Source organism: Phodopus roborovskii, unplaced genomic scaffold (genome assembly GCF_943737965.1).
Source record: "Phodopus roborovskii unplaced genomic scaffold, PHOROB, whole genome shotgun sequence".
Taxonomy (NCBI): domain Eukaryota; kingdom Metazoa; phylum Chordata; class Mammalia; order Rodentia; family Cricetidae; genus Phodopus; species Phodopus roborovskii.
Window position 1 is genome coordinate 9,753,332 of NW_026126540.1, and position 23,455 is coordinate 9,776,786.

At 38.6% G+C, this 23,455-nt stretch overlaps 1 protein-coding gene across 1 annotated transcript in view; it reads right to left on the minus strand.

The window, feature by feature from the left end:
* Positions 1–214: 214 nt before the first annotated feature.
* Zbbx (zinc finger B-box domain containing) overlaps positions 215–23,455 on the minus strand; it is a 121,384-nt gene continuing 98,143 nt past the window's right edge. The window contains exons 19-21 of the mRNA XM_051199271.1: positions 20,358–20,618; positions 2,006–2,141; positions 215–372 (exon numbers count right to left, since the gene is read on the minus strand). Coding sequence (XP_051055228.1) covers positions 246–372; positions 2,006–2,141; positions 20,358–20,618 — 524 coding nt within the window. The 3' untranslated portion in view covers positions 215–245. The remainder of the gene's footprint in view (positions 373–2,005; positions 2,142–20,357; positions 20,619–23,455) is intronic.

A 23,455-nucleotide genomic window follows, 5' to 3' on the forward strand; every position in this document is an offset into this window, starting at 1 on the left:
ATTAATTAGCTTAAACACAGTAAGTTCATTGACATAAATTTACCCATTAACAGTATCATCTGTAATATAGATGAGAGTTTGAAATATAATATGGCATCTTGGGTGAAAAGGACCATAAGCTTTTAACATCACTAATGCTTATTAGTTTTCAAACATCACGATACTAATAATCTCCAACACCTGGAAAAGTTAATCATTCAGTTGTTTGGTTTATTCTAGGTACAAAATGGAGAAGCAATGAACTGCTACACATTCTTCGTCCATGGTAATGTAATGACATGTTGCCTTTCAAGAAAATCTTCCTCTTCCTCATCAGTACTATAATCACCAAGTGATAGCAAAGACTGCATTTCAGTATTTCTTCCAGAAGAGCTGAAAATACATTAGAAGATCAATACACATCATATGGCAGCAAGTTTCCTCTTTCATTTGTCTTATGATCAATATTGTATATATTGTAGTCATTAGAAGCAGGCTGAATGGGGAAGTAAATTTTCATGCACCTAAGATATACTAAGTCTCCTCAACATGGAAAGGTCTCATCATCTTTCTTCTCCCAAGAAACAAAGCTACAATTGTACCAAAGGAGAGGATATTTATGGGCTCAAGTAGTGTCTTTCCCTGATGATTTAGAAGGTAATTCTAAAACCTGCAGAGCCTCAGGGTCATCGTTAAGAACATTCATCATGTGTTGGCTGCTTAAAAGAATCCCAATTAATAGACATTCAGATAAATCACTCCTTTGTGTATAGTAAATTAGGACTATATGGATAGTCACTCAAATAAACCAAAGCTAAAATTCAATGACACTAATTACTTGCCTGGTTTTTGTTCTTGTTTGTTTTGTTTGTTTGATTGTTTACTTTTTTATCTGCAGGGGTGTGTGAACTGCCCAAAGCTCTAAAAATGGATGTCTGCTATTTAGAAATAAACATTCCTGGGGAGAACAGAATTATCTGTATCATTCAGATAATTTGGTCCAAAGTTACCAAGATTTCCAGCTCATGTAAGCCAGTAAATATGAAAATGTTTACACTGTGATAGACAATATACCTTTACAAATTATTTTATCAAATCCACAGCAGGCTAAATCAGCAATGCATGAACTCATCTGAGAAAAAGTTGGGAAGAAAATTTAAGGGCCATGTGGTTATTGAGCAACCCTTTTAGTTGTAAATCCTGCTTTATGTCATACATCCCTCTATATTTTTTGTATTAAATTATTCTATGAAAAGACAGTGAGGACAAATATATATTTAGTTCATTTTTAACAACATTTTAGGGGGAAATAGTACTTTCATTATTTTTTTGAATTATTGTATGTATTGAAATGTAAAACATTCAATAGCTTAGGCAAAGGTTTTCACTTTCAGAAAGACTGAGTTACAAACTCTTAATTCCCTTTGAGTTGAGCATTAAGCTTCAAGCCAATACTAGGGAATATAATTAGAGAGACTTTTACTTGAATTTACTTTCTTACTTCAAAAGGTGGGAAACTCCTTTAAAACTGCCAGGATCACCAATAGACAAATCCATTACTTTGTTGAACACATGTCAATTTGACCTCTGTATCTCTTAAAGTGACCCCTATTTGCAAAGCAGAGTAAAATTGTGCAAACTAAAATGCTGGTAAATGTCCAGAATCAATTTTAAGGGGAAAATCTTTTCAGTAATCTAATCTTTAATTTTTATGTTGGGTAAGATTCTATTGAAATGTATCATATTAACTAATTCAAATAAGACATTCAGCATTATACCGGAGAACTATTATTTCCTCTGTTCCCTTTTAATGACATGTCTTCAAATTAAAGTAAAAAATTCTACAAGCTTTTTATTAAATCACAATACCAGGTCAGCAAAAGATCCAAACATTGTACCAAACTAAACATGGTCACAAATTTCACACAAGTGAGCAAGTTTTCTTATACAATGAAGAAAACTGATTGGAACTCATCTTATTTTTCTATATGCCACCTTTCTTTGGGAAGCTGTATGTTCTACTTACCTGATCTCTATTTCACTGGGATCACTATCACAAGACACCTCAAGGAGATCTTCAGACATCTGACTGACATTCAAAGAATGGTGGGTGAAGGCCTGTAACTCTTCTGAGGATAGACTCTGAAGTTTTTCTGAAGGCTCTGAAACATGTTATTCCATATATCACTAGCACATAAATTCAAGAAACATTGGAGCATCATATGGTGCTGGAGTTTACAAGAATGAATGACAAGCAACATAAAGATGGTCAACACAGATATGTCAACACCCAAAAATTTCTTAATGATTGCTGCATGGTGAAGTATGGTCTGAGACTGCAGGGAGCACAGGATGAGTACAGGGCTTAGTTAACATGTGCAAAGACCTGGGTCCAATAATTAGCACTAAAAGGAAAGAAGAGAAAAAAGAAAGAGGGAAAAAAGGGAAATAAACAAAGGCATGGTGTCAAATCACCCCTAATCATACTTATTTTTGCAATGTACATGCTACTTGTGAAAGATGTCAAATATCCTGACAATCCACAAAATTCCAAATGAAGTAATTCTCTGTAACATTAGATAATTATGCAGTTCTTCAATGTGTCTGCACATTAGATACTTTATTAATTGTGTGCCTGTTTGTTCTGCATTAATCTTTCTTTCCTGGCTTCTTCGCTTAGGGAAAAATAATTCTTTGTATTTGAATAAAGAAGATGGGCAGGTAAGCCTTAAGTCTTCTCCCTTTTCATACTTCTGTCTTATGGTATGAAAGCCTAGGTGTAGTGCTTAAAAATAAATGAATAATAAATAAACAAACAAAACAAAAATCATGATGGTTAGACAAATTTATCTTTATACAAACTACTCTAATTCAAAGTATGGAAATAAATATTCCTTATGAGAGCTCTCAATGTATTCTTTATGACATTGATTCAACTTTCTTTTTTTTTAATACAGTGTCTACGTAGTCTAAGTTTGCTCAATATTCAGTAAAGAATTACTTAGAACTTCACAAGCCCGTGAGTTACCATGTTCTGTTTATGAGGTACTACAGTTAGAATCCAGAGTTTTAAGTATGTTGTCACTCTGTTGTAGTGATATTTATGATTTATTAAAGCTTAACTTGGGGTTCAGAAAAGCAAAGTCAGTCACAAGCCAAAGAAGCCTGGCACACATCTTTAATTCCAGCAGCAAAAAGCTAGGAGGTGGTGGTACACGCCTTTAATACTTGGCCTCGGGATTAAGATATATACAGATCTATGTGAATCTTCCCAGATCTACACAAGAATGAATCAGTCTAAAAAAGAATTATAGCTCACACTTTTATTCCCAACACTAGGGAAGTATATAAGAGAGAAGCAAGGTCTTAGGGAGGCATTCATTCTCTAGTCACATTGAGGAAATGTTACAGTCTGAAGCTTGGTGAGAGCTCATAGAGACAGGACCAGCCCATTTATCCTGAGGAAGAGGTAAGAAGCTAGTGGCCAGCTGCTTTGCTTTTCTGATATTCAGCTTGAAGCTTGAACCACAATAACAGTCTCTGGGTCATGTATTAATTTGTGTAACACTCTACCAATGGAACTAAATCCCCAATACATTAAACCCATTAAGCCTTCTAAGTTATGGTAACATAGTATGATGACTACTTAGGCTATCATCCTCACTGGGTGCTATTCTCTTTCCTTCTACAAACATATAAAATAGTTAACTTCTTATTTGGAAGGAATAAACACTAAAAACACAGTACTCGCACACTAAACTTAAAAATATTTAGTTTTTCATAGTTAATAGTAACTTTCAGATCATGAGCAAGTATACACTGAAATTAATTACATTGTTCCCAATGAAAGACCTCAATATATTTACAGATTGAAACTTCCTTAAAATTATTTAGCTCGGTCATTTTCAAATTATGATATATTTAGATAATTTAAGTTTGAGATGAAGTTCTTCCCCCACAATCCCAAAGCAATCAGAAAGAGTCACCTAATCTCATTTATACTTGAGGACTGTTGATAAGATATATTAGGAACGAAACTCCTAAAAGTTTGGGTTATATTAAAAAGAAATACCACCACCCAGCCAAAGAAACTACTTTTACAACAAAACTAATCTCTGAGGATTTGATTTTTGAAAGTTGTTCTCTGACCTCTACACTTGTCATGTCATATTTGCCCCTCCTCTCCACATCATAAATATACCCAAGAACATACAATATATGAAGAAATATTGAAGACATTCTAAAGATAGAAATTTTCAAGAATGTCATTATCAAACTTTCTCAAGATGATTGGAAATATGCCTTTGGGTTAAGGACAGAGAACTTAATCCACAGGAATCTTGTCCAAAACAGAAACTAGAAGGAAATCTTGACAAGATAAGAAATTATAATTCACTGAGATGTGTTTACTACCATCTAGAATAGCCTGTGATTTAATAAAGCAACAAATAAATGATTAATCTTTTATTTCAGAGATGAATTAAATTCAAAATAACTAAAGCAGAAAAATATTCTTAATTGCCTAGTTTTTCATTTTCTAGTTTTCTTAAATATTAAGGAATATGTACAAAAATTAGATCAAACTGTTTCTGGTCTAAAAAGGATAATTGTTTATAGATAAGTAGGCAGTATTCTGATGAAAATATTTCTCTGAACACTTCCATACTGTTAAACTCAGAAACCTATATGCCTGTTTAACTACATTTTAAAGCATTATGCAAAGTATTAGGAATCTGGATTTATGAAGTTACAATATTACACAATCATTCCTTTTAACCTGTCCATCATTCTCTGTGTAGTTTTTTATCTCAGGTTTCAAACATTTCCTTTTGGAAGGAGGAGGTAATCTCAAAACCCAGAAGAAAGCTATAGGACTCAAGAAGAAGATCAGAATCTCACAAGACTCACAAAGTCTTTCCAAACTTTATATAAATAGTGCAGAATTTCTGTGGTGGGGTCTACCAGGGAGCAGAAGACTCCTCAGTGAAGCTCCCAGCAATCTGAGCAGTGAATTAAGTGGCAGAACATGGGTAAATATTCAGTCATACCGGAGTGGGCTTTACAATACATGAACAGTATCATTACTATAGTCTCTCACCTCTCTCTCGGGTGAATAGAAATAAACTCCCTAGTCAGAATGATGCCATCTCCTTATAGTCAATCTTATTTTTATACTTATGATACAAACATATTTAATATGACATTCATTATACTGAATAGTTTAAACTTAGTAAGGAAGAAAAAGTTACTAACAGCAAAAAGGCAGGATGGCAGAATTTGAACAAGTGTGGAATACGCAAAAAGCACAGATAATTTTCTAGCCTCTGTAATCTACAGTTGGTTTGCAACTATTAATGACCATAAGAGGATTGACTCCCTGATGTTTTGTTACTGCTAGATACTTGCAACATTAAAGAATACAGGAGTCCTTTGTCACATTTTTGCAACTACTGTGGTTGGAAATAGAAAGTACAGGTAGAATTACTTCCCTAACTGTTGTTATCTAGACCTCTGGCTACTGTCTGCATACTTGTTACATGTGTGGACACATTGAATCAGTGTGCATCTGGAGAAGATCCTAGTAAGGGTATTATATATATATACTTAAGGTTGGGAAGGACTACTTTAAGAATCCTAAGAGATCAGTTTTTCCCACAAGGATGCTAGACAGAGGATTTCACGAAGATGAAGACATGAATCCTTCATTGTACCCAAAAGGAAGATAAAAAAGATTTTGTTTCTTAAACAAGTTTTTCATTTCTTCTTATTTGTGTGTGTTAATACACATATACACACACCACTGCACAGGTAAAGGAAGTCAGAGAGAAACTTGGGGAATTCCACCTTGTGTCAAGAGGCTTTATACATGGAGACATGCTAGCCTCAAATAAGGTAATTATGTCAAATTGTGTGTGTGTGTGTGTGTGTGTGTGTGTGTGTGTGTGTATGCATGCATGTGTGCTTGCCTGCCTGTTTGTGTGTGTGTGTGTGTGTGTGTGTGTGTGTGTGTGTGTGTGTGTTACCTTGAGGAAGGCCAACTTTCCTGTGGGATCACAAACCACATATTTTATAAATATTTTCCTGTGGTACTGGAGATAGGTAAGGATACGAACATAGGAACGGATTGCCTTTGCCATTTCTTTATTGTAGACAGCAATGTGTAAAGACTGAAGCAGAGAACATAGTTAACATTTTGTAAGTAGACCCGAACTCCCTGGGTTGGCCCCTGATCCTGCTGCTCCTGTCTCCTGTCCCCATCGAGAGCACCCTTGGAGATCTGATACACCCCCACCCATTTCCACCGTGAGACTACCCCCGACCCTGTGCCCTACCATACCCATGGTACTGCAGCTCTGATTGAGCACTGGGAAAGAGGGTGGAGCCAACAGTCCACCCTACATTGGAGACTTCTCAGAGCAACTCTGAACAAAGGAGACCTGACTATCCATGTGGGACCACCAGTAATTTCCACCTGCTTGGTCTCTGACCCCATCTCCAGTCTTCTGCTGGAGTCCCGGGCCCCTCCCAGAGATCCGCCTATCTCTGTGGGAGCACTGTGAGTACCTTCTGGCATCTTCTACTGGATCCTCATCCTTGACACCATCCCTGGATCCTGTCTGCGGAGAAACCTCCTAGAGAGCTTGGACCACACAGAGCTACAGATATTGAATCTCAGACCCACCAGGGAAGTACCATAGATAGAGGGGGAGACCCCACCAAAACATAATGGAAGAAGCTATGGGAAGAAGACAATACAAGAAAACACCTAACAACAGAAAGACAAGCATGACACCACCAGAATCTAGGGAATCTACACCAACTAGAATGGAACACAACAACAAAGCAGAGGAAGCAGAAGGGAACAACTTAAAAATTACCATCACAAAAATGATAGAGGCCCACAAAGAAGATGTGAGAAAATCCCTTAAAGAAATGGAGGAAAAAGCAAACAAAAAAGTGGAAGAAATGAACAAATTCCTTAAGGAAAGTACAGAAAGCCTAGAAAAAACAATTAAACTGGTGAAGGAAACAGCTCAAGAGTTGAAAACTAAAATAAAGAAAATAAAGGCAACACAAACTGAAGGAATGCTGGAAATAAAAAACTGGGCAAAAAAATCGGCAACTACAAACACAAGCATAACCAACAGAATTCAAGAGATGGAAGAGAGAATCTCAGGCACAGAAGATAAACTAGAAGAAATATATTCATCGACCAAAGAAAATCATAAATCCAACAAATCCTTAACACAAAACATCCAGGAACTGTGGGACATCTTGAAAAGGACAAACCTAAGAATAACAGGCATAGAGGAAGGTGAGGAAGCCCAGCTCAAAGGTGCCGAAAATATATTCAACAAAATCATGGAGGAAAACTTTCCAAATCTGAAGAAAGATATGCCCATGAAAGTACAAGAAGCATACTGAACCCCAAATAGGCTGGACCAAAGAAAAAAGACCACTCGACATATAATAATCAAAACAACTAGCATACAGAATAAAGAAAGAATATTAAGAGCAGCGAAGGAAAAAGGACAGGTAACATATAAAGGCAGACCTATCAAAATTACACCTGACTTCTCCATGGAAACCCTCAAGGCCAGAAGGTCCTGGATAGATGTTCTAAAAGTATTAAGAGAACACGGATGCCAGCCTAGGCTACTATACCTAGCAAAACTCACAATTACTATACATGGAGAGAACAAGATATGACAAAACCAGATTTTCCCAATATGTATCTACAAATCCAGCCCTACAGAAAGTATTAGAAGGAAAACTCCAACGCAAGGAAGGTAATTATGCCCACAAAAATGTAGGCAACAGATAATCCAACTACACCAGAAACCAAGGGTAATGCAGAACTAACATATTCACAGTACCACTGCCATCAACAAACCTAAATCAAACAAGCATCAACAATCAATGGTCCTTACTCACCCTCAACATTAATGGTCTTAACTCACCTATAAAAAGACACAGGCTAACAGAATGGATACGAAGACAGAATCCATCTTTCTGCTGCATACAAGAAACACATCTAAGCTTCAAAGATAGACATTACCTCAGGGTAAAGGGTTGGGAAAAGATTTTCCAATCAAATGGAAATAAGAAGCAAGCAGGCGTAGCTATCCTAATATCTAACAAGCTAGACTTCAAACCAAAACTAGTCAAAAGAGATAAAGATGGTCATTTCATATTCATCACAGGAGAAATCCATCTACACAAAGTCTCAGTTCTGAACATCTATGCCCCTAATACAAAGTCACCCACATTCGTAAAAGAAACACTACTGAAACTCAAAGCTCATATAAAACCTCACACACTTATAGTAGGAGACTTCAATACACCACTCTCAGCACTAGACAGGACCACCAATCAGAAACTCAGCAAAGAAACAAAAGAATTAACAGAAGTTATGTCTCAATTGGGGTTAACAGACATCTATAAAACATTCCATCCAAAAACAAAAGAATATACCTTCTTCTCTGCTCCACATGGAACCTTCTCTAAAATCGACCACATACTAGGTGACATAACAAACCTCAACAGATACAAGAGAATAGGAATAGTCCCCTGTATCTTATCGGACCACCATGCTTTAAAATTGGAATTCAACAACAACACAAATAGCAGAAAACCTGCAAACTCATGGAAACTTAACAATGTGCAATTGCACCACTCCTGGGTCAAAGAAGAAATAAAGAAAGAAATTAAAGACTTTCTAATATTCAACGAGAATGAGGATACAACATACCCGAACTTATGGGACACCTTGAAAGCAGTGCTACGAGGGAAGTTCATTGCACTAAGTGCCCATATGAAGAAAACAGAGGATAGTCACATAAATGAATTAACAGCCCAACTGAAAACCTTAGAACAGAGAGAAGCGAATTCACCCCGCAGGAGCAGACGCCAGGAAATAATCAACTTGAGGGCTGAAATCAACAAAATAGAAACCAGGAAAACAATACAAAAAATTAATGCAACAAAGAGTTTGTTTTTTGAGAACATCAACAAGATAGAAAACCTTTATCCAAATTAACGAAAAAGCAGAGACAGAACATGCAAATTAACAAAATCAGAAACGAAATGGGGAACATAACAACAGACACAGAGGCAATCCAGTCAATTTTCAGGTCATACTTCGAAAATCTGTATTCCAAAAAAATTGAAAATTCAAAGGAAATGGACAAGTTTCTAGATAACTATCACTTACCAAAATTAAATCAAGAACAAACAACTTAAATAGACCTATAAACCGCAATGAAAAAGAAGCAGTCATCGAAAGCCTTCCAACCAAAAAAAGTCCAGGGCCAGATGGAGTCAATGCAGAATTCTACCAGACATTCAAGGAAGAACTAATACCACTACTCCTCAAACTGTTCCACAAGATAGAAACAGAAGGTTCATTGCCAAACTCTTTTTATGAAGCCACAATAAACTTGGTACCCAAGCCTCACAAAGATACAACTAAGAAAGAAAACTACAGACCAATATCCCTGATGAACATCAATGCAAAAATACTCAATAAAATACTGGAAAACCGAATTCAAGAATATGTCAGAGAACATCCACCATGACCAAGTAGGCTTCATCCCTGGAATGCGAGGATGGTTTAACATATGAAAATCTATCAATGTGATCCACCATATAAACAAACAGAAAAAGAAAAACCATATGATTATCTCCCCAGATGCAGAAAAAGGCTTTGACAAAATTCAACACCTTTTCATGATAAAAGTCTTGGAGAGGTCAGGGATCACAGGAACATACCTAAACATAATAAGAGCAATATACAGCAAACCAACTGCCAACATCAAACTGAATGGAGAGAAACTTAAGCCAATTCCTCTAAAATCAGGAACAAGACAAGGCTGCCCTCTCTCTCCATATCTCTTCAATATCGTACTAGATGTTCTAGCTAATGCTATAAGACAACAAAAGGATATCAAGGGGATCCAAATTGGAAAGGAAGATGTCAAATTGTCGCTATTTGGAGATGATATGATAGTTTACATAAGCGACCCAATAAACTCTACCAGGGAACTCCTATAGCTGATAAACACCTTCAGCAACCTAGCAGGATACAAGATAAACTCAAAAAAATCAGTAGCCCTACTTTTTTCAGACGACAAAGAGACAGAGAAGGAAATCAGAGAAACATCACCCATTACAATAGCCATAAGCAACATAAAGTATCTTGGTGAAACGCTTACAAACAAGTAAAAGACCTATATAATAAGAACTTTGTTTCTCTAAAGAAAGAAATTAAAGAAGATACCAGAAAATGGAAAGATCTCCCATGCTTTTGGATAGTTAGGATAAACATAGTAAAAATGGCAATCTTACCAAAAGCAATCTACAGATTCAATGCAATCCCTATTAAAATCCCACCACAATTCTTCACCGACCTTGAAAGGATAATAATCAACTTTATATGGAAAAACAAAAAACCCAGGAGCTCTTCTGCCGGCTATTGCCCAGAGGTGAGTCTGGGCCCAATTGGGGCTGCCTGTCCCCTTCAACCCCTTTTCCCCCCTCCCCCGCCTGAACTCCCTGGATTGGCCCCTGATCCTGCTGCTCCTGTCTCTGGTCCCCATTGAGAGCACCCTTGGAGCTCTGATACACCCTCACCCATCCCAACCTCCAGCCTACCCCCCCTACCCTGTGCCCTACCCCACCTACGGTCCTGCCACTCTGGTTGAGCACTGGGACAAAGGTTGGAGCCAACAGTCCACCCTACTTCAGAGACCTCTCAGAGCAACTCCGAACAAAGGAGACCTGACTATCCTCGTAGGACCACCTGTAATTTCCACTGGCTTGGTCCCTGACCCCGCCTCCAGTCCTCTGCTGGAGTCTCAGGCCCCTCCCAGATCCGCCTATCTCTGCAGGTCCACTCGGAGTTCCTGTAGCAAGATCCTTGACACCCATATCCAGGCCCCTGCCAAAGAACGAGGTCTCAGCTGGAGAGCGCCAGTTTTCAGTGAGATCCCACTACCCTGCAAAACCTTCTCAAGTTCAAGCTCAACCTTTGTCCTCTTCTGCCGGTCATTGGCCAGAGCTATTGGCAGGAGCTATTGGCCAGAGGACCACTGTGAGTACCTGCTGGCATCTTCTTCTGGATCCTCATCCTTGACCCCATCCCTGGATCCCTGTCTGCAGAGAAACCTCCTAGAGAGCTTGGACCACACAGAGCTACAGACATTGAATCTTTGATCCACATAAGCCCATCGGGGAAGAACCATAGAGAGAGGGAAGAGACACCACCAACACCTACTGGAAGAAACTATGGGAAGAAGGCAATACAAGAGAACACCTAACAACAGAAAGACAAACATGACACCACCAGAATCTAGGGAATCTACACCAACTAGAATGGAACACAACAACAAAGCAGAGGAAGCAGAAGGGTACGACTTAAAAATCACCATCATAAAAATGATAGAGGCCCTCAAAGAAGATATGAGAAAATCCCTTAAAGAAATGGAGGAAAAAACAAACAAAAAAGTGGAATAAATGAACAAATTCCTTAAGGAAAGTACAGAAAGCCAAGAAAAAACAATTAACCAGGTGAAGGAAACGGTTCAAGATTTGAAAACCGAAATTGAGAAAATAAAGGCAACACAAATGGAAGGAAAGCTGGAAATTGAAAAGCTGGGCAAAAAATCGGAAAACACGGGCACAAGCATAACCAATAGAATTCAAGAGATGGAAGAGAGAATCTCGGGCGCAGAAGATAAACTAGAAGAAATAGATTCGTCGAGCAAAGAAAACCATAAATCCAAAAATCCTTAACACACAACATCCAGGAAATGTGGGACACCATGAAAAGGCCAAACCTAAGAATAATAGGCATAGAGGAAGGTGAGGAAGCCCAGCTCAAAGGTGCTGAAAACATATTCAACAAAATCATCGAGGAAAACTTTCCAAATCTGTAGAAGGACATGCCCATGAAAGTACAAGAAGCATACTGAACACCAAATAGGCTGGACCAAAGAAAAAAGACCACTCGACATATAATAATCAAAACAACTAGCATACAGAATAAAGAAAGAATATTAAGAGCAGCGAAGGAAAAAGGACAGGTAACATATAAAGGCAGACCTATCAAAATTACACCTGAATTCTCCATGGAAACCCTCAAGGCCAGAAGGTATTGGATAGATGTTCTAAAAGTATTAAGAGAACACGGATGCCAGCCTAGGCTACTATATCCAGGAAAACTCTCAGTTAATATAGATGGAGAGAACAAGATATTCAATTACAAAACCAGATTTTCCCAATATGTATCTACAAATCCAGCCCTAGAGAAAGTATTGGAAGGAAAATTCCAACCCAAGGAAGGTAACTACACCCAGAAAAATGTAGGCAACAGATAATCCAACTACACCAGAAACCTAGGGTGAAGCAGAACAAATATATTTACAATACCACTGCCAACAACAAACCTAAACCAAACAAGCATCAACAATCAATGGACCTTACTCACCCTCAACATTAATGGTCTTAACTCACCTATAAAAAGACACAGGCTAACAGAATGGATACGAAGACAGAATCCATCTTTCTGCTGCATACAAGAAACACATCTAAGCTTCAAAGATAGACATTACCTCAGGGTAAAGGGTTGGGAAAAGATTTTCCAATCAAATGGAAATAAGAAGCAAGCAGGCGTAGCTATCCTAATATCTAACAAGCTAGACTTCAAACCAAAACTAGTCAAAAGAGATAAAGATGGTCATTTCATATTCATCACAGGAGAAATCCATCTACACAAAGTCTCAGTTCTGAACATCTATGCCCCTAATACAAAGTCACCCACATTCGTAAAAGAAACACTACTAAAACTCAAAGCTCATATAAAACCTCACACACTTATAGTAGGAGACTTCAATACAACACTCTCAACACTAGACAGGACCACAAATCAGAAACTCAACAAAGAAACAAAAGAATTAACAGAAGTTATGTCTCAACTGGGGCTAACAGACATCTATAGAACATTCCATCCAAAGACAAAAGAATATAACTTCTTCTCTGCTCCACATGGAACCTTCTCTAAAATCGAACACATACTAGAAGACATAACATACCTCAACAGATAAAAGAGAATAGGAATAGTCCCCTGTATCTTATCGGACCACCATGCTTTAAAATTGGAATTCAACAACAACACAAATAGCAGAAAACCTGCAAACTCATGGAAACTTAACAATGTGCAATTGCACCACTCCTGGGTCAAAGAAGAAATAAAGAAAGAAATTAAAGACTTTCTAATATTCAACGAGAATGAGGATACAACATACCCGAACTTATGGGACACCTTGAAAGCAGTGCTACGAGGGAAGTTCATTGCACTAAGTGCCCATATGAAGAAAACAGAGGATAGTCACATAAATGAATTAACAGCCCAACTGAAAACCTTAGAACAGAGAGAAGCGAATTCACCCGCAGGAGCAGACGCCAGGAAATAATCAACTTGAGGGCTGAAATCAACAAAATAGAAACCAGGAAAACAATACAAAAAATTAATGCAACAAAGAGTTTGTTTTTTGAGAACATCAACAAGATAGAAAACCTTTATCCAAATTAACGAAAAAGCAGAGACAGAACATGCAAATTAACAAAATCAGAAACGAAATGGGGAACATAACAACAGACACAGAGGCAATCCAGTCAATTTTCAGGTCATACTTCGAAAATCTGTATTCCAAAAAAATTGAAAATTCAAAGGAAATGGACAAGTTTCTAGATAACTATCACTTACCAAAATTAAATCAAGAACAAACAACTTAAATAGACCTATAAACCGCAATGAAAAAGAAGCAGTCATCGAAAGCCTTCCAACCAAAAAAAGTCCAGGGCCAGATGGAGTCAATGCAGAATTCTACCAGACATTCAAGGAAGAACTAATACCACTACTCCTCAAACTGTTCCACAAGATAGAAACAGAAGGTTCATTGCCAAACTCTTTTTATGAAGCCACAATAAACTTGGTACCCAAGCCTCACAAAGATACAACTAAGAAAGAAAACTACAGACCAATATCCCTGATGAATATCGATGCAAAAATACTCAATAAAATAATGGCAAACCGAATTCAAAAATACATCAGAGAAATCATCCACCATGATCAAGTAGGCTTCATACCTGGATTGCAGGGATGGTTTAACATACGAAAATCTCTCAACGTGATCCACCATATTAACAAACTGAAACAGAAAAACCATATGATTATCTCCCTAGATGGGGAAAAAGCCTTCGATAAAATTCAACACCCTTTCATGATAAAGGTATTAGAGAGGTCAGGGATAACAGGAACATACCTAAACATAATAAGAGCAATATACAGCAAACCAACTGCCAACATCAAACTGAATGGAGAGAAACTTAAGCCAATTCCTCTAAAATCAGGAACAAGACAAGGCTGTCCTCTCTCTCCATATATCTTCAATATCGTACTAGATGTTCTAGCTAATGCTATAAGACAACAAAAGGAGATCAAGGGCATCCAAATTGGAAAGGAAGAAGTCAAACTGTCTCTATTTGCAGATGATATGATAGTTTACATAAGCGACCCAATAAACTCTACCAGGGAACTCCTACAGCTGAAAAACACCTTCAGCAAACTAGCAGGACACAAGATAAACTCAAAAAAATCAGTAGCCCTATTTTTTTCAGACGACAAAGAGACAGAGAAGGAAATCAGAGAAACATCATCCTTTACAATAGCCACAAGCAACATAAAGTATCTTGGTGTAACGCTTACCAAACAAGTAAAAGATCTATATAATAAGAACTTTGTGACTCTAAAGAAAGAAATTAAAGAAGATACCAGAAAATGGAAAGATCTCCCATCCTCTTGGTTAGGTAGGATAAACATAGTAAAAATGGCAATCTTACCAAAAGCAATCTACAGATTCAATGCAAGCCCCATTAAAATCCCACCACAATTCTTCACCGAACTTGAAAGGATAATAATCAACTTTATATGGAAAAACAAAAGACCCAGGATAGCCAAAACAACCCTATACAATAAAAGAACTTCAGGAGGCATCACCATTCCTGACTTTAAGCTCTACTACAGAGCTATAGTTCTGAAAACAGTCTGGTATTGGCATAAAAATGGACAGGTAGACGAATGGAATCGATTGAAAATCCTGATATTAATCCACGCACATATGAACACCTGATTTTCGACAAAATAGCTAAAATTATGCAATGGGGCAAAGACAGCATTTTCAACAAATGGTGCTGGCACAATTGGATGAGGGTGTGTAGAAGACTGCAGATAGACCCATGTCTGTCGCCATGCACAAAACTCAAGTCCAAATGGATCAAAGACCTCAACATCAATCCAGCCACATTGAACCTCTTAGAAGAGAAAGTAGGAGGTACCCTTGAATAAATTGGTGTAGGAGACCGCTTCTTGAACATAACTCCAGGGGCACAGACACTGAAAGAAACAATTAATAAATGGGACCTCTTCAAACTTAGAAGCTTCTGTAAGGCAAAGGACACAGTTGACAAGACCAAACGGCAGCCCACTGACTGGGAAAAGATTTTCACTAATCCTATATCCGACAAAGGGCTGATTTCCAAAATATACAAAGAACTCAAGAAACTAGTCAACAAATCACCAAATAACCCTATTAAAAAATGGGGTACAGAACTGAAGAAAGAATTCTCAATGGAGGAAATCAAAAAGGCTGAAAGACACTTAAGAAAATGCTCCACATCCTTAGCTATCAGGGAAATGCAAATCAAAACAACTTTGAGATACCATCTTACCCCTGCCAGAATGGCTAAAATTAGAAACACCAGTGATGACTTATGTTGGAGAGGATGTGGAGAATGTGGAACACTCCTCCACTGTTGGTGGGAGTGCAAACTCATACATCCATTTTGGAGATCAGTATGGCGGTTCCTCAGGAAAATGGGAATTATTATACAACAGGACCCGGCAATCCCCCTCTTAGGCATATACCCAAAGGATTCACATCAATGCAACAAAGACATCTGTTCAACTATGTTCATAGCAGCACTATTTGTAATAGCAAGAACCTGGAAGTAACCTAGATGCCATTCAATTGAAGAATGGTTAATGAAGATGTGGCACATCTACACAATGGAATACTACTCTGCAGAAAAAAATAATGGTAACTTGAAATTCGCAGGCAAGTGGATGGCACTTGAAGAAACCATCCTGAATGAGGTAACCCAGTCACAAAAAGAGAAACATAGTATGTACTCACTCATATATGAATTTTAGAACTAGATCAAATGATCACCAGCCTATAATTCACATCACCAGAGGAACTAGGATACAAGTTGTATTCTAAGAGATTCATATAAGTCCCTCACAGAACTGGGAAGGGACAAGTCCCCCAGACCTCAGGTAAAGTGGGGGAGGACAGCTAATGGAGAGAGAAGTAGGAGAAAATGAGAGGGAGGAGAGGAAGGCATGTGCGACCAGGAGCATTGAGCCTGGTTAGGAATGGATAATAGGAAAGAGAGAGAGAGAGAGACAGAGAGAGAGACAGAGACAGAGAGAGAGAACATAAAAGAGGGAGCCAATATTGGTTTGAAGATAAAGTTGAACACAAAGAAAGGTCGAGGGAACTACAAGACTGCTCCCAACTCACAATCTCAGCACCTGTGGAAAGGCTATCATAAATGCCCTTCCCGGAGAGTGAGATCAACAACTAACTTCTCCATGGAGTCCTCAACTAATGCCTGTTGAAAACAGGAGCAAACACCCATACATAAACACTGAGTTGAACTAGAACCCAGAAGCAGATGGAGAGGACAAGACCATGCGGTAGAAGTACATAGAGACAGCTTACCTGAACAAGGAGGAGCTAAGGGCCACTAGACTGATAGCTGGGAAGCCAACAGGGGACTGACTCGGACCCCCCTGAATATGGGTCTCAGCCAGAAGGTCTGAGCAGTCTAAGAGACCTCAGACAGTGGAGCCAGGATGTATCCCTGGTGCACAAAAGGACTTTGCAAACATATCCCCCATGGAGGGATAACTGCCTTATTCTAGAGATAGGAGAGAAGCCCCAGTCCCTACTTCACAGGACCTGTCAGATCTACATGACCCCAACTGGATGGCATTCCCCTACATATGGTATTGTGGTGGCGGGTTGGGAGGGGAGGGTGTTTAGAGTGCATGGGAGAGGGTAGAGAGGGCAAAAGGGAGGGAAAGAGGGAGGGAGGGCTGGAGGGGAGGGAGGGAGGGAGGGAGGGAGAGAGAACTGGGATCGACATGTAAAATAATAAATTAAAAAAAAAAAAAAAAAAAAAAAAACGCTTTGACTCCAAAATTTAAGTTGAAGAACAAGTTACTGGGGAAAAGTATTTCTATTTTTGTTTCCACAGAAAATGAAAAGATGTGGATTCCTTCCAGACTAATGCGGTTTGATCACACCAGACCGCCTGAAACAGAGTACAAGCTGATCCTACATTCCAAACAGCTGGACAAAACAGCCCTACAGACTACAGCTAGGATATCTGAATCTTCTTCGAATCCCCCAAGACAGCGCCCCTTACCAGCAGGAAGTAGTTTGGAAAGAACGACGCCCAAATTCCCAAATATTGTGTATAAATGTTTGTTTTCATTTAATTGGACATTGTTATATAAAATTAAATAAAAATAAATAAATAAATAAATAAATAAATAAAACCAGGATAGCCAAAACAGCAATATACAATAAAAGAACTTCAGGAGGCATCACCATTCCTGACTTTAAGCTCTACTACAGAGCTATAGTTCTGAAAACAGCCTAGTATTGGCATAAAAATAGACAGGTAGACCAATGGAATCGAATTGAAAATCCTGATATTAACCCACACACCTATGAACACCTGATTTTCAACAAAACAGCTAAAATTATACAATGGGGAGAGGACAGCATCTTCAACAAATGGTGCTGGCACAATTGGATGAGGGTGTGTAGAAGACTGCAGATAGACCCATGTCTGTCGCCATGCACAAAACTCAAGTCCAAATGGATCAAAGACCTCAACATCAATCCAGCCACATTGAACCTCTTAGAAGAGAAAGTAGGAGGTACCATTGAAAAAATTGGTATAGGAGACTGCTTCCTGAACATAACTCCTGGGGCACAGACACTGAGAGAAACAATAAATTGGACCTCTTCAAACGTAGAAGCTTCTGTAAGGCAAAAGACACAGTAGACAAGAACAAATGGCAGCCCACTGACTGGGAAAAGATTTTCACCAATCCTATATCCAACAAAGGGCTGTTCTCCAAAATGTACTAAGAACTCAAGAAACTAGTCAACAATCCATCAAATAACCCTATTAAAAAATGGGGTACACAACTGAAGAAAGAATTCTCAATAGAGGAAATCAGGAAATCAAAAAGGCTGAAAGACACTTAAGAAAATGCTCCACATCCCTAGCTATCAGGGAAATGCAAATCAAAACTACTTTGAGATACCATCTTACTCCTGCCAGAATGGCTAAAATTAGAAACACCAGTGATGACTTATGTTGGAGAGGATGTGGAGAAAGGGGAACCCTCCTCCACTGCTGGTGGGAATGCAAACTCATACAGCCACTTTGGAGATCAGTATGGCGGTTCCTCAGGAAAATGGGAATTAGTTTACCACAGGACCCGGCAATCCAACTTTTAGGCATATACCCAAAGGATTCACATCCATGCAACAAAGACATCTGTTCAACTATGTTCATAGCATCACTATTTGTAATAGCAAGAACCTGGAAGCAACCTAGATGCCCCTCAATTGAAGAATGGATAATGAATATGTGGCACATCTACTCAATGGAATACTATTCTGCAGAAAAATATAATGGTATCTTGAAATTCGCAGACAAGTAGTTGGCACTTGAAGAAACCATCCTGAATGAGGTAACCCAGTCACAAAAAGAGGAACACAGTATGTACTCACTCATATATGGATTTTAGACCTAGAGCAAAGGATCACCAGCCTATAATTCACAACACCAGATGAACTAGGATACAAGGTGTATTCTAAGAGATTCATATAAAGTCCCTCACAGAACTGGTAATGGACAAGTACCCCAGAGCTCAGGGGAAGGTGGGGCAGCGAATGGAGTTTGAAGTAGGAGAAAACAAGGGGGAGGAAAGGAAAACATGTGCAACCAGGAAGATTTAGCCTGGTTAGGAATAGAAGACAGGAAAGAGAGAGAGAGAGACAGAGAGAGAGAGAGAGAGAGAGAGAGAGAGAGAGAGAAAGAACATAAAATAAGGAGCCAATATTGGTTTGAAGATAAAATTGAACACAAAGAAAGGTCTAGAGAACTACAAGACTGCTGCCAACTAACAATTTGAGCTTCTGTGGAAAGGCTACCATAAATGCCCTTCCTGGAGAGTGAGATCAACAACTTACTTATCCATGGAGCCCTTAACTAATGCCTGTTGGAAACAGAAGCAAACACCCATACATATACACTGAGTCGAATTAGAATCCAGAAGCAGAGGGGGAGGACAAGACTAGGTGGCAGAAACACATACAGACAGCTTACCTGAACAAGGAGTAGCTAACAGGCCACCAGACTGATAGCTGGGAAGCCAGCATGGGACTGACTCAGGCCCCCCCGAATATGGGTCTCAACCAGAAGCACTGAGCAGTCTAAGGGACCTCAGACAGTGGAGCCAGGATGTATCCCTGGTGCACAAAAGGACTTTGCGAAAACATCCCCCATGGAGGGATAACTGCCTTAATCTAGAGACAGGAGAGAAGCCTTAGTCCCTACTTCACATGACCTGTCAGACCTACATGGCTCCTATTGGATGACATTCCCCTATGTATGGAATTGTGATGTGGGGATGGGAGAGTGGTTAGAGTGAATGTGAGAGGGCAGAGATCGTAAAAGGGAGGGAAGAAAGGAGGGAGGAAAGGAGGGAGTGAGGGAGGTTGGAGGGAGGGAGGGAGAGAGCACTGGGATCGACATATAAAATAATAAATTAAATTAAAAAAATGCTTTGACTCCATAATTTAAGTTCAAGGACAAGTTATTGGGGAAAAAGTTTTCTATTTTTGTTTCCACAGAAAATGAAAAGATGTGGATTCCTTCCATACTAATGTGGTTTGATCAAGCCAGACCACCTGAAACAGAGTATGAGGTGATCCTACATTCAAAACAGCTGGACAAAGCAGCCTTGCAGACTACAGCCAGGATGTCTGAATCTTCTTCGAATCCCCCATAACAGTGCCCCTTACCAGCAGGAAGTAGTTTGGAAAGAACAACACCCAAATTCCCAGATATCGTCTATAAATGTTTGTTTTCATTTAAATGAACTTGGTTATATAAAATAAAAAGAAAAAAGAAAAAAAAAACATTTTGTAAATAAATCTACCATTTACCTGAAAGTTTTCTCAGCACTTTCAGTTCGTTCTCCAAACTGTCTAAAGCTTGTTGATCTGCAGTGTTATCTAACAGTGGCTGGTTCTGGTCAGTGACATCAATGTACTCAATTTCTGAGATTTCAGAAGCAGCTCTGGATAGAGAATGAGCAGCTGCTACACTCATTGATCGAGGACAAGAGGACAAAGGGCAGCTGGAATCTTTATGAGCCCAGCTGGACACAGGAAAGTTTGCTGTTGAAGGTCTCTGTGATTTCTGGCCTACAAGAAGAAAAGAAAGCAACCAACTGCTTTAAGATCCCAAGAATGCTCATGTATGTTTATTTGCAAATGCACACAAACATGCACACATGTTTATGGAGATTGTAGTTCTCCCCATCAGGAACACCATCTAAATAATTTGAGAGAAATTCTCCCATTGGCTTATGTTTACTATTTAGGGTTTAGTGTTTGGCCAGTGAGCCCAGTGTTGTTCTTATAGCCACCATCCCAGCACACACACACACACACACACACACACACACACACACACACACACACCCCATCATGCCTGTCATTTTTAGGTGGATTCTAGGGTGTCAAACTCAGGGTCTTTACTAACTAAACCATCCAATGTGACCTACCTCCCAGTGTGTCTTAACAATACAAATTACTACCAAGCATCCAATAATACTGGTGGTTTTGGAGTGTCATTTATTTTAGCCATCTGCAATTAATTAATCTCAAATTATAACCTCAATAACATAATGAACTCCTCTGAGCCATTTTTCAGCACTTGGGAAAAAGAGAACCTAATTTTCAGTGCATCTAAAGGAATGTATGAATCTGACCAGCCAGCTTCAGAACAGTATAGTATACTCTCTCCATTCTAGTCTATCAAAAGCTGACACTCTTACATGTTCCTTAAGTTATACAAAAGTACCACACTGTACCTTGAAAAGGGGAAATATAGAATAACAGGGTTTACTCCTAGAGAACTAATTAACTTATCAGAATTTTATTTATATATTCTTATATATGAAGACAAATAGGATAGTGTTAAGGGCTAGGGCAGTCCAGGGCTTTCCCTGAGGTCCTGATGTATGAAGAAGGAAATCAGTTCCTTGTCTAAAACAAGAAGGGACTCAGTTCCTAGTCTAAAACCAGACCCATGTTTAGCAATGCCAGAGATGGCCTGGGTCCAGTGCCTTAGGGGAGCTATAGTTTTGGATCCTGAGAACATAGCTCTTCCCATTTTATGATGGTAGTTTGAAGACTTTGTCCAAATCTTTGCTTTCCATGAAAACTGTATGATTTTATACTTCATAAACATGGTTGGTGTAAGTCATCAGATTGAGCAAGACCTCCTGGTCCCATCATTCTCATCTTCTTTATCATCACATCCCTGTTTTTCCCCCTTAAGAGTCTGTCACTGAAGAACAGCCTGCTACTCCAGGATAGGATATCATGTAAAAACACTAAATTAAAAAGAAAATGAGAGATCATGTGAGTTTTGTAAATCTGAATCCATTCTATGATGCTGCTTACTGGCCCTTTAATCTAGTAGTCCCAGAAAGACGGACCAAGTCAGGGTACTACTGTCTCCCACTGGTCAACCAGAGGTTTTTCTTGGTTCATTTTAGAGGTATCTCAGTTGATTTCTTCAATGTGCAAACATTTTGTTGCAAGACCAGGTGATGCTTTAAGTTCTATAGAGTATAAGTATTCCTAATTTTCTCTTTATTACAAAAGATTCTTTAACAAAAGCCATGGGAATTTTTAAGGAATAGACTCAAAGATTCACAGAACAGGTGCATTGCTCTTGTGTACTTTCTAATTTATTGAAGCATTTTCAAATCTAACATAAATAATGGAAAATTTAAGTTTGTAACCTCTTGAAACAAATGAACTTTTCATTAAAGTTTTGAGATAAGCAACTGGCATTGTTATTGAAATCACGATTGACTAAACAGATCCCAGCAACACGTCTCTATACAGAATTAAAGGGAAATTTATGGGTAAAAAGAAAGTCACTATGGAAGCTACCCTATATAAAATAATCAGTTTTTCTTCCCTTGTTCCTCACCTCTATTGGATGCAACATGTAAATAGCTAATTAAAACTTACTAAGGTAACACACAGAGGCTACTGATTTTAATGAACACTGGAGAAACCAACTTTAAAAATGATTTTGCTACACGCAATTATAAATAAAGTCTCTAACCCTTTAATGACTGTGTGCAAAAAAAGTTCTGAAGAAAGGTAATCAACAGACATATGTCTATATATTGATTCTTGTTAAAATGCCTTCAAGAATTATTTTGATGGCCAGAATTGAAAAGTGGTCTCTCATTTATAGAATGTGGAATGATTCAATATAATGTTCATGGCAGGAAGGAGCAAGCTACCCCCAAATCAGCATTGTGCCACACTCCAACTGCAGCAGTAATTCTTTATAAAAATCAAATGTCCTGGATCCCCGGGATACGAATTATTATTAAGGCCTGGATCTGACAAAAGCGACAACAACAACAGGATGAAGTGAAAAAACTCTCAAATAACTTGGATGCCCTTGAGAAAACTCAAGATAGGACTGCACTGGCTGGAGCTTCAGCAGCATCTGGTTACCACTGAATTTGAAGCTAATTGATACCAATTGAAAGAAAATGTGCCCAGGGGATAAATCACATATGCTTAACACAGAGCAAAAGCACAAACCATCTCCCCTGTTGGAAACACACTCCACTACAGTTTAAAGTCAAAACACAAAGATTTTATGTATTTGTTATTTCTTCATGTGCACATATTTTTCACTTTAGAATTTTACTCATGAGATTATTAATATCATTGTTATTGTTAAGATTCAACACAACATGAAATATGCCACTTATAACAATTCCAATTGAAGTCTTCGTCTTCATCCCCTACTAAAAATACACACACACACACACACACACACACATAGATACACACATAGACACACAAACAGACACACACAGACACACAAAGGAGACACAAATACAGACTCACTCATACACACACACACAGAGGACACACACACACACACACAGACTTTTGGATCAACTGGTGCAATCACTGGCAATCTAATGTCAGGAAAT